The sequence below is a fragment of the Stegodyphus dumicola genome, chromosome 7 (assembly GCF_044657685.1).
Source record: "Stegodyphus dumicola isolate Sdum_Otavi_A_Nest chromosome 7, ASM4465768v1".
In the NCBI taxonomy this organism is placed as follows: domain Eukaryota; kingdom Metazoa; phylum Arthropoda; class Arachnida; order Araneae; family Eresidae; genus Stegodyphus; species Stegodyphus dumicola.
In genome coordinates this window covers 120978518-120994579 of record NC_140774.1, presented here as the reverse complement: position 1 = coordinate 120994579, position 16062 = coordinate 120978518, and the positions used below count along the sequence as shown (strand labels likewise).

Genomic DNA, 16062 nt, shown 5'->3' with positions numbered 1-16062 from the left:
CTTCATGCAACCATGCTCAAAACATTCAGTCAAGCACCGTCGCCATCTTAGCATGCCTACGTTTTGATTTGTTCCATGCTCCAACGATTTTCATAAATAAAGGATATTCTTTGCCTTAAATTTAATTTTAAACCACGTGCTTGTGTGGAATGTGTAAGCAATCGAAAAAATTGCAGTAAAAAAATTGCGGTTTTGCAAGAATACAGAATTTTAGCGCAAAATCTGTAAAGGAAAAACGAGGAGATGCGTATTAGATAGTCCGAGTTGCCGAGGTTTGCGCGATGCCGAGTCTTTGCAACTTTCTCGTGTTTTTAAAGAGAAAACAGATTGCTCTACACTTGACAAAGCGGCGGGGAAAAAAAAAAAAAAAAAAAAAAAAAAAGGTAAGATCTGGATACGAATGTATTTTTTTTTTAATGTATAAGGTAATGTTTATTTAATAATTAAAATATGTATTTTAAATTGCTAAAATACGTTTTCATGTATTGGCAATGTTTGTTGACCGATAAATATCGATAGTTTGGGATTTTTTCTAAAATCAAGAGTGAAAACCACCAGCTCTCATCCAATAAGTAACTTCCACCATCTGTAAAATTCGCCAAATTGCTGTTTACCTGCGTACCTAACAATGTAGCAAACTATTAAGCTATGTACCTAATAAACAGTCATCTCACTAAAAATCTTATATTCAAATGTATCGTCGCACGTGATATGGTCACCCTTTGGTTCATCTTTCTGTTATACGATATACGCCGCATCAGCAAGCTCTCACGCCAGAATGTTGTTCGGGTGCCGCTGAGTGATATAATTCACATGGATTTTAAAAATGATCTTAAGAGTTCTTTCAATAGTGTAAATCAGAATCAATGCAGTCACACTTGATTCGCTGTAATTTTCTAACTGAAAATTTCAGTTACATAAGTGATCTCTAAATTAGGATTTTTCTATTTTATGCCAAACAATTACGCCCTGCTTCAAATTTTAAGTCTTGATCATTTTCCAGGATAGCAACATTCATGACATACAATATTTGCAAGGCATTTAAAAAAGGTTAAATAGCACGGCAGATACAAGACGATTCTGCTAACTACAAAGAGCATAGCAAATAAATAAATAAACTGCGCAATCAAAACATTATATCTGCCGTAAGAGTACTATGACTGCTTTTAAACTATTAACAAGCGTCCGTGTTCCAATTGGCCTCTACTACCTACCTGGAGCTTCGATAGGTTTCGACACTGATTGCAGGAGACTGCAAGACACTGACTGCAGATCGAAACTTCGAATAATCCTTCCGAGACTGGAATTTAGGAAACTGGAATCGGGGAAACAAGATGGCATGATTTTATCAGTTTGAAGTATCCCAACGGCCCGTCATAACCAAACAGAAAGGCAGATATTTTAAGGGTACAGTTATAATCATATCACAAACCTTGCAGAGTATATTAGGGATTCTGATGATGGAGATATGAAAAATGTGCAATGCCCTATTCGGGATTCGAACTCCGAACGTGTTAAGTGTGCTCTCCGATACGTATTAAGTGTGCTCTCAGTTACACCAATGCGGAAAGGAGAGAAAAATAACTTACCGTATATACCCGCGTATAAGTCGACCCCCCCCCCTTCAACATAAAAAATTCGTAGAAAATAAGAAACCCGCGTATAAGTCGACCCCCCACTTCCGAAATCGATCGAGAAACTTCGAAAATTTTTTTTTAAGTACTACATTTATTCAAAATCATCTGAGAAAAAAAAGTAAATATACGATAAAAAATACCTTGGTAAATAAACAAAATCGAAATCCTTCAACGTCCGATTCATAGTCAGATTCGCTAAACATTTCATAGAACTCTTCTGTCGTCATTGGCTCGTCATCATACATATTTTCAGTCTCGAACTCTGTATTGTTACAATCACTACTAGAGCCTTCGTTGTCATTTTCACTTTCAAAAACAGCATCATCTTCCGTGCCGTCTAGTTCGTTGCTAATACAACATTTTTTAAATGATTTTATAATCATTTCAGAGGGTATTTCGTTCCAAGCATCTTTAACCCACTGAGCAATTAATGTAATATCGGGCTTTTTATAGTTCGGTGGCCGAAATTCTTTGGTTTAATCGAAACTTACGTTAGTTAAAGTATGACACTCTGTGATTAGTTCGCCACATAATTTAAGTCATGAAATTACTTCAAGTAAGCGACTTATTTGATAAGTCGTCCAATTTGAGTGCGGGAAGAAAACAACTGCATTATATAAAGAAATTTTTGAACTTCCGATTCTTTTAATTTTTTATGGCCCCGCGTATAAGTCGACCCTCCCACTTTGTCTTTTTTTTGTCCAAAATATCTCGACTTATACGCGTATATACGGTATATACGGTATACGCGTATATACGGTATATACGCGTATATACGGTATATACTTATCTCGTATATACGGTATATATTCCCCTTTTTTTCAAGGGTAACTGAGGTTAAGGGGACCCAATAGCCAAATCCTGGTGGTTACGAATTATCGTCCATGGGCTGGAGAAACGTTTTCTTTGTAGTTTTTTAACACACAACTGGCAAGCGGTTATTCTTAGTATTTAACTAAAAACTAAAAATTTCAAAATAGTTTTTAAAGATCAGTTTCATTTTTTAATTTGGCATAATTAATACATGATATTTATAGTCTGACTGAGAAAGTTACTATTTGAAAAGTATACAATTTCAGGCATTTTCTTTCTTTTCTAATTTATACATGGAAAATTAAATATTTATTACATACTGGATGAAATATGCTTGTGAAACATATTTATAAAATAATACATTAAGAAAGTAAAAAGACGTCAAACTACTATTTGAAAAGACTGGACGTCCTTTTTAAAATGTAAAACATTTCAAAGCTTTAAAATTTAAACAGATAAAATGTGGTCAGTATCCAATGTAAATGTAGGTCAGCGAGGTGGAATTCTCAATTATTAGTGATTTCTGGTAATTATTAAAAGACTAATGACCGCTTAAATAATTAAAAGCTTGTTTTGAATTAAAATGCATGCACTATTTCAGTACCTTGTAAGCACAGAATTAACATTTATCAAACTGTTTTGCTATAGAATCTATTAACAAAATTAAGATGAAATGAAATTACCTCTGATGACCCTGACGAAACTATACCAGCATCCTGTCCTTTCTGGTTCTGGAACAACATCCGCTCGATGCTCAACTAAATCGCTTTCGTACTGATCTTCAAGATCCCGACCAGAGTCACTTGCACCATCAGCCACTGCCCAAGCGGGTCGGCCACCACTGTATGGCCTGTAGTCTGACGACAGATTGCTAGAAGGGTTCATGGTGAGCTTCTTCGGTGTTTGGAAAATTTAAAGAAATCTGGAAGGAAGAAAAATTTTGTACTTCTTCTACTCTGACACTTCTACTATCTTATGTAGTAAATCACTGAAAAGTTCACTCAATAGGATAAGCATCAAGTCAAGACATTTTTGCCTATATAGCACTGACGGCCCATGAACCAATTCTTAATCCGCCAATTGTTTTAACAATGATTCCACTCATTACTCTTATTTTGTTCCACGCGGATCGCATTAAAGAATTGTCGTCTGAATTTATTTGCCATCCAAGTTTTGAAACATGTCGTTCTTAAAATGGAGCATTTTAATAACCTATTTAAATGCTTTGAGAGGTGTCAGCCAGAGCTGCAGTTATCGTTGTGTGAATTTCAATTGATTCAACTCTCAGTACAACACAAAAAGTTCATCTGGTTTGCGTAAATTATACCTAATAATACTTGTCCTAAATACCAGAGCAAATACATTATTTTGAATGTTCTATTGAGACTGCTTGGATTCTTCTTAAATCTTTTTCATAACAAGCGGTGTTCCTAATCGGAGTTGTGGTCAAGGGCTTTTGATACATAATGTAAAAACGTAACGTAAATATTTTTCTAAACGTCATACGTCTTCAAAAATAATAATGTGGCATAATTACTATATTTAGAACAATTAAATCTGGCCTTTTTATATACTGGGTTAAATCTAAATCCATTGAGCATAATTAGAATATATTCCATCCTTTTGCCCATACTGTTTTGATTTCTCAAAATCGGTGAAACCTAATAACGTAAAATTTTAATCATTATTCCATGAGCGCAATAGACTTTGTAAGTGCAAAGAGTCAGCTTATAAGGTATTTCTCCCCCCTTTCCTAGCGTGCTTTCGTGGTGTAGTGGTCTGCACGCTGGGCCGGTATTCCATAGGTCCGTGGTTCAATTCCCGGCAAAGTTATTTGCTCATTTTTCATCTTGCCTGCTTCCAAAAGATCCTCAGTTTTAATTTTTAAATGGATAGAAAATTGTAATTACAATCGTTCCTTTTATTTCGATTAAAATTAATTATGTTGCTTCTTTTATTTGTAATCAGATGCAGAAGAACTTTATTTTTCAAATTCTTTATTTTATTGGAAATTAACGAATTATATGTTTTTGCGCATATGCGCAAATTTCATTTCTTAACTTCCTTGTTATATTTCCTTCCAGCATGAAATTATTACTACATTATTTTATAAAATGAATGAATGTATTAGTGTTAATTCCTGTTCAGATTTTTCAATTAGCAGGGGTTTCTTCTTGCAACTGGATACAGATCCTACGAATGGCAAGTAAATTGTGCTTAAATCTCTTTAAATTAAAAATATATATATAAGTAAAATTTAAAAAAATAAATAAACGCTCCCAATGATACTGTTAAAAATTCCTTTAACTTTCACAAAACTTTTAAGTTTAAAGAAAATTATGCTTTTCTGCTATCTAATTTAAATGAAAAAGATGATACCAGGCAACTGACAACTGAATCGCACTATTAGTAAAAAATTCAATTAAATGCAACATTTCCTCTAGCAATTAGTAAAACTAGTATAATAGTAATTGGTAAATTAGTAAACTAGCTACTGAATAAATAGCTGGTTAGTTTCTAAAGTTAGAAATTACGGAGCGTCCATCCGGAAGGTTTTCTGAAGAGAACAACAAAATAAATAAGTTAATCAATAAAATAATTAATAATTAAAATTCAATAAAACATAAAAAGATATATAAAAATTTAATAAAATATAAAATTAATGATAAATTGTTAAATAAGAAAACAAAATACCGGGCTTCGATTTTTTTCGGGTTAAGGCTAAAATTACAGTTTTGTAAGAACTATGAAATATGAAATAGCTCAACCGACTACCAATGAATTTAAATACTAAATACACAGTTTAATGTTACTTCAAATGATGATAGAAACAAAGACCTTTCTTTTCCAGCACACTAAATAGTAATAATAATAATAATAATAAAGATTAAGCATCAGTAATGAGAATAGAGAAAACGTTAAAAACAGTATGAGAGCTTGGAAGGAAATTTTAACGGTGATTTGCAGGCATGAAAATAAAGAGATAAGAGTCCAATACTTTCCGAATATGATCCCCTGCCAATATTTTAACCGTAGAACAGGATGTGTAAATATGATAGAGAAAGAAAAATCTTGAAACTGGGGCTGAAAAATTTTTTTAAAAAAATTAATATTAACTTGCCTCCAGAATTTTACCAATTTATTTTTGAGAGAAGTGCCTTTAGCAATTTTTGTCAATTCAGTGTAAAATTTTGTAATCCTTCTTAATTTTGTTTTAATTTTCTCTTACTGTTTATTTTGTATTTGTTCCATACTTTTCTGTAAGCCCCATATGATAATATGTGGTACCTAGGGACCTCCATGCGTTTCTTTTAATAATAATAATAATAATAATAACAGAATGTGATGGATTTCCCGAATTCAAGAACTGATTTGGAAGCTGACAGCAAACGTAAGTTTCTGTACAAGAGAGAATTTTTGCCTCTCGTACTTAGTTACATAGTTCTAAAAGTCTGCATGTGCTCTTTTCCGTGGGAAATCACTAACAGGACTCTAAACCGTTTCTAGTACTTTCGGAAAAGAAAAATTTATCCGCTTTCATAAATTCATTGCATTCCTAGAGAATACGCTTTGACAGGTAGGAGAGAGCTTTCCTTTCCTTAAAAATCTCAACTTACATCAAAGGATTTGCTTCCCAGGAAAAGACAAGTGATAAAATTTTCAAGATCAAAAGAACTTTCTGCTGAAATTATAGTTCAGTTACATAAAAGAAGGGACCGGAGCTATTTCATTTAACACTTCGGTGCGCTCTAGCTTGACTCTGGAGCTGAACCCTGTCGCAATTTATGCCATGTATACGCCTCATTTTCCCAACAAAACACGCTAGAAACCTTGAATCATGAAGATGAAATATCGAGTCGAAATACGATCCTTTCCGGAAGTAGAACGTTTGCGGGATATACTCATCCAATTACCAATGTTTAAAAGAAGCCGGAATAAAGCAGCAGTTTAATCTGATCGTGGAGAATACTGATGAAGTATGTAGTACCTTTTTTATTTTATCACCAAACATGACTTTCTAAAGCTAATTTATTCAGCTTTCATTTGTTTTATTCTTTTATTCACACATGTACTTTAGTTTAATTAATTTATTTATTTATCACTTAACATTTTATTTGATTTTGTTTTAATTATTAATTATTTGTAAGGGTTTATTTTTTAATTTCTTAGAAGTTATTTTTATTTTTGAACAAGCCTTTTTTCCCACCAACGATTCCATATCAGAATGAGTTTCAGTTTCAGTTTGAAACTATTGTTGCAAACTGTCCACTTATATGACAAAACATAAATAGAGTAAGGTACAAAACAGTTTGATTAAAACAGAAATAATTTAAAACTAAACTGAAACACTTTGAGAAAATAATTTATATCAATGAAAATTTATACCTTCGGCTTTAAACTGCACTGCTATCAATATAGGCAAAAATGCAAGTATCCGAAAATAACTAAGTACTCATAATCTCAAAAATCTCTATCATCTGTATAGCTAAATTTGTTAAAAAAAACATGCAACACAGGAACATAAGAGCTTACAGTAGATGAAAGGCAGTTAGAGAACAACAAGCATTTCGTAAGCGGGCAGCGTAAATATATATTTTTTTTCTTGTTTTCTTGCTTTTTTTTGTTCTAGATGTGCAAACCACGTTTTTATCATACATTTGTATTCATCCAATGAATGTAGTGAATAATTGCGCAAATGAAGGAGCTTTTCAGGCTCAGAGAAGGGCGTATATAAGCTGGAAAGGGGGCAAAAAGTGATAAAGTTGTAAGGATTATGTTAATTTACCTAACAGTTAAATTTTGAGTTAAAGTTACTTTCCTATCCTTTCTTAATTTCAAGTTTACAACTTCCGGCAAGAACGTATTTTTAGAATCGCGGCTGAATGCAAATGAGGAGAAGTATTTAACTGTGAAGTTCTACAGACTTCGTCAGAGAAAAACCAGTGATTCTGACTAGCGCGCGTCCGCTTTTTTAGGCTACTCTCTCTTAAGCTATTATTACGCTTTTTACGCCATTGATAGCTTCGCTGTTATTTAGCGTTAAGGGGACAACTGTGTTAGAATCTTGATAGCTTCGGCGATATCTTTTTAGTTAAGATTAGTTAAGTTTAATTTCTTAGTTCCTGAGTTCAAGCCCGAGTAGAGGCTTTATTGTAAAACTCCAAGAAGGAGTTCTGTGAATTTAATTTGGAATAATAAAGGGTATTTAACCCTTTCCAAGTTTCATTTTCTTTCTCACGAACTCAAGCGATTATTCGCTTACCAGTTCTTAAGATTTTTCAACTTCAACTGTAACTTAAAAGTACACAGGTTAGAATCTTACAATGTACAAAAAATTCTAAAAGAAGTCGACGAAATGCCTAAAAAAATAGAGAAGTGAAAGAAATTTCAATCATTTTTAAAAGAAATAATAACATTATAGCAATTCTTCTTCTAGAACTCTATAATAAAAATGATTTTTATCAGTGAACTCAGCTGTCATATTTTATGACAGAAGTGTAATGGTTCAGAATGAATATTCATTATGGCAAACTGGTTGATTTGACGAAAAGGATTTCTTCTAAGTCTTTGCAGAAATCCCTTTCATGAATCCCCTGTTATTAACATATTAGTATAATGCATATCAGCACATAATATAGAGGGTGTTTACAAATTTTTAGAATGATTCATGTTTAATATGTAAAGAGCACTTTTTAAAATATTCGATCTCATAGACTTTTTTCTGCTTTATTAAGTCTGCATCGTGATTTTTATTTCAAGGAATGCAGTGATACTTTTAAAGTATGACTTGTTGCTTTGATCAAGTTTCACTCTTTGAAAGTCACTGTAAAGAAATAGAATTTCTTCTGTAAATATCGAAATAATAAAACTTTCTTTGATAAAACTTGGTAAAATAAAACTTTCTCTTGGGAGTACGTTGAATTGATTTTAATAGTTTTGCCATTCTTTTTATTTTTAAAATGCCGCTGTAAGAAAACCGTTCAACAATCATAAACACATTAATGAAACTTTATTTGCATTAACGGAACCAGGTTTGTACATTTTTTTTCTCTTACGTTTTCGATAATAAATAGACCTTTTTTTTGGTTCCAGCCACTTAGGTAAACCTATGCTTCATCAAGGATCACAATGTATTTTCATTTAACTCCAGTTAAATAGTTTTCATACAGGGTTATACAAATTGTTCTGCGTTGAGTCACATGCCCTTGGCAAAAAACTGGCGAGCATTATATTTTTTAGTTTTTTTAAGGTTTTTAAGGTTTTTTTAATCTTGGTTTATTATTTTATTTATTGTTTCTACATACGTATTTAAAGACTCTGCAATTGATTTCTGCGTCGGGGGATTTTTCTCTTGTTACCAACGATTAAGCTTAGGAAACATTAGAAACGGTAAGTGCATTTTTCGGCTATTCATTTGGAGTCTTCTTTCCATGTAGAACTAATGACTGACAATTTTTCCCTCTCCAATTAAACATCTTGCATTAGAAATTTTAATAATTAATTGCATTTCACAACATTTTTCTATTATAGATTAGGAATAATTCTCTTGCGAATACGCAAATACATATCCTTCAATCCGTAGCTTGCTGTTTACATGAGCCATTTTGAAGGAAGAGTAAATTAAAAAAAATAGTAAACGATATTTCTCATTTAAAATAATAAGCTGCGACCAGAAATGTTTATTCCAAAACATTCGCTTTTTTTTTTTTTTTTTTTTAAATTCTTTATTGAAATCGTGCTAAAAATGAATGAACACGTTCTGTAAGATTTATTTGCTTAATGTACTGAAACATCACCTACTTCCAAAATTAATCAATATTTCTGAGAACATAAACAAACATCGCTCTCGAACCATCATCGCGAGGGCCTTCCAACGGCCGAGCGGCAAAATCGCTGAACAGTATCGGTTCCGATTTGTGTTTGATTCCATGCGAACGGGCTGGCTGCATGGGCATTTTCGGGATTTTCCCCATGTGTAATGTGTATACGAGCCAGCCTCCCTTAGAAAGTCCTCCACGAAGGCATCCTTCCTCTTAGGCAGATAGGCAGTGTACTTTGCCATAATGAACTAAACTAAACTAAATTATACCAACATCATTGTTCTAAGCCGATGACTTTCGCGGCAGGCCAAAATCATTTGGAACCACAGGTGGTCATTTTGTGAAAGTTTCACTGAATTTGTACTCGTCTTAAATAATAATTTTTCTATAATTAAGATACAATAACACGCCGAGCAAGTATTAATTTAGAAGTAAAACAATAAAAATCAATATTTTAATATCGATAATTTAATATAATTTAATATCGATGATTATTAATATTCTCCAAAATACCAATCACTTGCGCAGATATTTAAATAGGGGAAATGGTTTCGTGAAAGGTTTGACTGTGATTTCTGGTCGTAAAATGAAATTAAGGTTCCTTATTGAGTTAGAAAATTAATTATTCTTTATATTTACAATGGATGTTCCAGTGACTGAATAATCATTCACCTGAAATTAAATTCTTGTAGTTAAGCTGGAAAATTTTCTCTCAGAAATATTAATAAAAATGAATAGAAAAGTTATTAATTTAGAAGTCAAACAATAAAAATCAGAGTTATATGATAAAATTTTCACAGGACTAGTTTCGATGGTTTTACCGAACCACCATCCTTATCTTATCTAATTACTATATCTTATCTCTTTCATTTGCGCTTTTGCAGCTGAGGATGATGGTTCGGTGAAACCATCGAAACTAGTACTGTGCAAATTTGAAAATATAACTCTGATTTTTATTGTTTGACTTAATGATTAATTATTGTTTGATAAATTAATAACTTTTCTATTCATTTTTTTTTAAAATATTTCTGAGAGAAAATTTTCCAGCTTAACTACAAGAATTTAATTTCAGGTGAATGATTATTCAGTCACTGGAACATCCATTGTAAATAATGAATAATTTATTTTCTAGTTCAATAAGGAACCTTAATTTCATTTTACGACCAAAAATCACAGTCAAACCTTTCACGAAGCCATTTCCCCTATTTAAACATCTGCGCAAGTGATTGATATTTTGGAGAATATTAATAATCATCGATATTAAATATTCCTTCTCTCTATTCTCTTCTTTCTTCTTCTATCATCTTTATTTGAGTAAAAAAGTCTGTGTTGTAATAAATAGTAATTAGTTTGAAAAAAAAAATTACAGCAAGAGCTTTGAGCTAACATGCTTTCCTTTTGTGGCTCGTCTGTAACACACCTGGAAAACACTTGCACTTTTTTGTTATCGAGCGATTTGTTCACCATTTTCTCTTTAAACAGTTAAAGCTTTAAAGAAGAAACCATTTTCAAGATGTTGGATTATTCATTGCTTTGTTGAATATTTTTTTTCAAACTTGAGAAAAATATTTTAATACATTCAAATAACAAAAAAAGAATAATGAAATGTTGTGAAGAAAAACAAATGAATGTTCATTCATGCGAAACTCGCAGAACTGGTGTGTAACAGTCGGAAACATTTGATATTACTGCCCATGACTACCTCAGAATAAGCAACAGCGTTAGTATTACAATCAGCTCTTCGAAACTGAAATTTAAATGCTTTATTGAAGCAGAATATTTTTAACAATAACAATTCCATAACATTCACATTGTATCTATCATTCACGGCGCCACAGGGGATTCGATGAAAATAATTATCTGAACATTTTAACTAAACTCATTAATATTCAATATTTTTCAATTTTCTGCAAATTTCAAGAATTTAATAAATTAAATTGTTTTGGAACATAACTATTATTCAACAGGTAAATTTGTTTGAATATTTTTTTAACATTTTACAATATGATTATTATGCAAACTAAATCATTTAAAGAGTGCTTAATTTTTATTATAATACATAAAATAAATAATAATCTTATTCAAAATTACATGTCGTCATCTGCGACCCATCTATTGCCTGCGAGCTCACTAAAATAAAATTTTGTGCATGTCCTGGTCTTCGAGTTTTCGGAATTTATGTATAGTTTAATAACATTTAAAACAGCGAATCTTACCATTCCGCGACAAATCACTAAGGTTTCTCACAAGCTTGTTAATTATATATGTAGAATGTTTTCAAAGTTCTAGTAGTTGAGCTTTAGTTCAAGTTCTAAGTAAAACTATCGGGCAGAGACAAGTATTGACATGTTAAATGCAGCTATTCCGTAATATTGTTTAGTTCGATTCAGTTGATTGACTGATACAGCTGCATTTTTGTAGCATGGTTTTTGCAACCATGGAAGAAGCGAAGTGCAATCGTTTTCTTTCTTTCTTTTTTTTTTTTTTTTTTTTTTTGAAAAGAGGGTGAGAAAACTTCAGAACTTGTTCATGGTGTGTGAAAAGAATACTGTTCCCACATTTGGAAAATCCTTTACAGGGTGTTCAATTTGATCATGACATAAACAGATGAATTAAGGAGACGCCGAAAAGTTCAAATAAGTTTTTCGTTGGAATAAGTGAACTGCATTGTAATACTAATGATATGTACGGGGACTATGCACGAAAACTACATTGTAATATTAATGAAAACTGCCAAAAATTATACCTAAATTCCTAGAACTTTGGAAACATCCTTCGTAAAAATGTGCAGCTAAATCGTATGAAATATTTTCGTAATAGTTCTCTCAGAACATTCCGTAAGGGTAAAATGCTTGAAGAAGGGCTGATTTAAAGGGATAAAGTGACTTTCTGTCAAATCCTCAACTGAAGAATTTTCTTATACTTCCGATTTCACACTTGTAAAGAACAGTAAGAGGGAAAAAAGAACAAAAAATTTCGATATAAATGGCAGTATGTACATAAAAAACTATAACTTATCATTTATAATGTATTCACATTTCAACGAACTCTTTTAACGGCAATTCGATAAACTTTCGGTAAATTTTAACACGTTTTTCAAAGACAAAATTTATTTCGCCATTAGTTTTTCCATGCATGCGGTTTCTTTTTAACCACAAATTTTCATCAATTTCCGTTGCATAATTACTTAGATAACTTTCAAAAATCGTTTCTAACAAAAGACTTGTTTCTCGATACGCATTGTTTATCTCAAATGTTATCAAAATGCGCAACATTTTAATAAAAGTATTCTTTGATTCTATCACACACTTGATCATCTATTTTAAAACCTGCTTCTTTTGAGAAAAGTTACACAAAACGTTTCGGTTATAAACATAATTTATTCAAAACGTTCTAAAAATTAACTCACATGAGTGTACGGACACTTTGAATAAACAGTTTATATTTAATAAAAACACGAAAATAACGGAACACTCAATATTTTGTTGGGTATCTTTTAACTAAAACTACACTTTTTCATAGATTCAGTATTTTTTTTTTTTTTTTTTTTTGTGTGTGTGTGTGTGTGTGTGTGTGTGTGCGTAAGAATGTTCTAATTTGTACTGTTTCTCAGTAGGAATTTCTTTAGTAGAATATTCGAAGAAATTTCACAATTCCATAGTCTTTCTCCAAATTACTCTATACGCAGGACGATTCGCACTATGCTAGTAAAGGCAATCTATGTATAAGTACTCGAGCGATAGGCCATGATTCGGTTTGTTCCAACCCACTGTATGGAGGATACTGTCAGCACAACAAATGCATTCATATCATCTGTGCATCCTTGAGCCTGCAGATTATCCACTCCAGAGGAATTTTGCTATTTGCTGTCTCCAACAGAGTGTGACAAACAGCACGTTTGCTATGTCCGTAATTTTCCCGGACGCAGTTTTTCACAAGAACCTTCAATCAACATAACACTATTTATAGCGTAACATCGCGTATCATGGGGTTATCAAAAACCCCTTTGCTACGGGAACACGTGCAGCTCAAAGGTATTTCTTTGTCAATGTTTGGGACAGCATTATTGGAGACCACCTCCTCGGACTGTACCTTCTGCCCCCTCGTCTGGACGTATAGCATACTTGTTCTTCCCACACTACACTACAGAGAAGAGACTCCCTGACCTGGGCTATTTTAAAGCTTTAACATAATATTGGCGTCTCAACCCCTAGAAGGATCTAAGGGAGCGCCACTCACAGTCAGCCCCGGAGAACAATTACGAATACAGTCAGTTTTATAAAACACAAGTAAAAACAACTGAACACCAACGGTCGCCTTACTGAGAAACGAAGATCTACGTCAAAGACCGTCTTCCACTGCTGACCAATGGGAGTTAAACCCCCGAGATCAACCTTTATAATGCTACCATGCAGCATCGCCTCAGCCAAGGGACAAACAAGACAGTACCAATATGCTCCTTGCTCAGCCTGAACCTAGCACCGAATTGTCGATGGTTCTAGTCATTCTGAAGATTAGTTATGTACCCCAGGAGCCCAGTTTGTCTAAGTACATGTGTTAAACAGAACGCAGGGGTTTACCCCCAGTTGATCACCGGAGGCATTGATCTTCCTACAGCAAGTCCTGCCCAAACTTATTGAGAAAACATATATTCTTCCACAGTCGTTGTGCCTCTCAATGCGGTTCCAACATGATGGGGCTCGCGCACATTACAATGTCGTCATTGTAATTTGCTCGCGCACATTACAATTACGTCCGCCAACATCTAAATGTTAGGGATAAGTCGTGGTGGTCCGGCACATTGGCCTGCTAGATCGTCGGACCTATCATACCTGGACTTCTTCTGCTTGGATAAAATGAAGATATTGGGACACAAGACCCCCGTTGGTTCAGTTGAAGACCTCGTTGTTCGCATCTCTGTAGCTGCCGAGGAGATGCGAGACACACCAGGAATCTTCCAGAATGCTAGAAATTCGATATGGCACCGCTATGAAGTATGTGTGACAGTTGTTCGTCGGAATTCGAATATCTTCTGTAAACCCTGAACACGCCAACAATGTACAACTTGAAAATAAAATCACTTCTGTCACATTAACGTTTTGCTGTTCTTTTTCTTTATTTCTTTTAACCGTAGCTCGCGTACAAGGCATTTCGGAGCCTGCAATGCCACGTGATTTCGCATCCTCTTTATGCCTCCCCACACAACGTGCAAGTTTGTCGCACTGGTAGTGCATCACCATGTATTTCCACAGGATTTAATCCAAAGAATGGAGGTTTTGATAACTTCAATACAAATCTGAAAAGTTTTGATAACTTCGACAGTTGTATAATTACCTAAAGCAAACATTTAGGGCTGTATACTTAGGATCGTGGTTCTGAAAAAAACTTGAACGCATTTTGCGTTCCAAGTTTTCTCGAAGACGCTTAAAGGTTTTCATTAAGAATACTTACATATTTATCCCAATCCATATTACTTTCGATAAACATTAAATTTCTTATTCCAAAGGCAGCGTAACATCCCCCAAACCATTATCCTTACACCAATTTCCTTAATAGAAAGCAATAGGTTTTTTTTTCAATTTCAGTTCTATATTCGGGTTTTGCCAGCTATTAATTCGTCTATCGTCACCAACTGTGTATTAAATTTTGATCTTTTCTAAAAATATAACATTGTTCTAATATGATAAAACTTTGCTTGTCATAGATTTTGCGAACGCCTGGCGTATTTTCCTCGTTTTCTTCTTGACGAACAATTTTCTTTTTCCTGGTCGCCTCTTGTATCCATGTGCCTTAAATGATTCTACTAAAACTCTTATCGCAAACAGTTCTTATAAATCAGGTGAACGCTTTATGGTACTAATTTTTAGGTGCTGTTTGATTTTTCATAGAATAAATCTAGGATTCCTTGGTGTTAGCTTGGAATGAGTTCCAAACTCCAATGCATTTTCAACAGTTCCAAGCAGTTTGCATCGTTTTATTACATAAAAAGTAGTTAACTGCTTTACATCAAGATTTTTTTTAATATTTCGAATACTTTTACCATCATTAAAAAAGATGAATTGTTAAATTTCTCTCAGAGTTGCTAGTTAATTTGTGATGTCTTGCCTTGGTCAATTCAGATGTGGAAATTTTATTAATCAAGTAAAAATTTTCAAATACAGACAATAATTCTTGTGATGCATTTTCATTTAAAATAAAAAATTGTAACAAGAAACTTTGTCTGCCAAAACATCTCAACAAAAATATGGAATTTCCGAATTATTATGTGAGTTACTAATTAACACTTTCTGAACAAATTATTTTATCACAAGGACTATCTTGATGATATTTGATTTATAATAAGCAAGGCTTAAAACAGAGAAAAAATAAACAGAGAATAAATAATAGAAAAAAAAATTGAAGTCTATGTTTCAGTACTAGTACAAGATCTAAGCAAATAAATTTTAAAAATACATGCGTTCGAAACATACGTATTTTTTCTGTATGTGTCGGAGAAAAATTTAATGAATGAAAGAACGAGAGTGGGTTGCCATTATTTATTTTCCCGTTTTGTCCTGTTTACAAATTTTCCTAATTTGTTTATTTTTAATTCAAAAAATTTATTTATTGGTCAATTTAATAAATTAGAAATATTTGAAATAAACATAAGTTCAGAAATTTAATAATTAGCTCTCAATACGTTTCAATTACAAAGTGTAACCAAGGGAAATTTCTTGCAGATACCAACCTTTAGATGTCAGTCCTAAAATAAGTTTTGAATTTTTCTTTACATCATTATTATTCCTTTTTAT

The 16062-nt window shown here is 32.8% G+C and overlaps 2 protein-coding genes across 2 annotated transcripts in view; one reads left to right on the top strand and one right to left on the bottom strand.

The window, feature by feature from the left end:
• Myo61F (unconventional myosin 61F) overlaps positions 1 to 16062 on the top strand; it is a 225143-nt gene that overhangs the window by 6550 nt on the left and 202531 nt on the right. The window lies entirely within an intron of this gene.
• Positions 1 to 16062, bottom strand: part of LOC118182017 (polycystin-2-like) — a 113961-nt gene that overhangs the window by 76590 nt on the left and 21309 nt on the right. Inside the window, exon 2 of the mRNA XM_085820767.1 lies at positions 3134 to 3372. Within this exon, the coding sequence (XP_085676893.1) occupies positions 3134 to 3335 (202 nt within the window). The 5' untranslated portion in view covers positions 3336 to 3372. The remainder of the gene's footprint in view (positions 1 to 3133; positions 3373 to 16062) is intronic.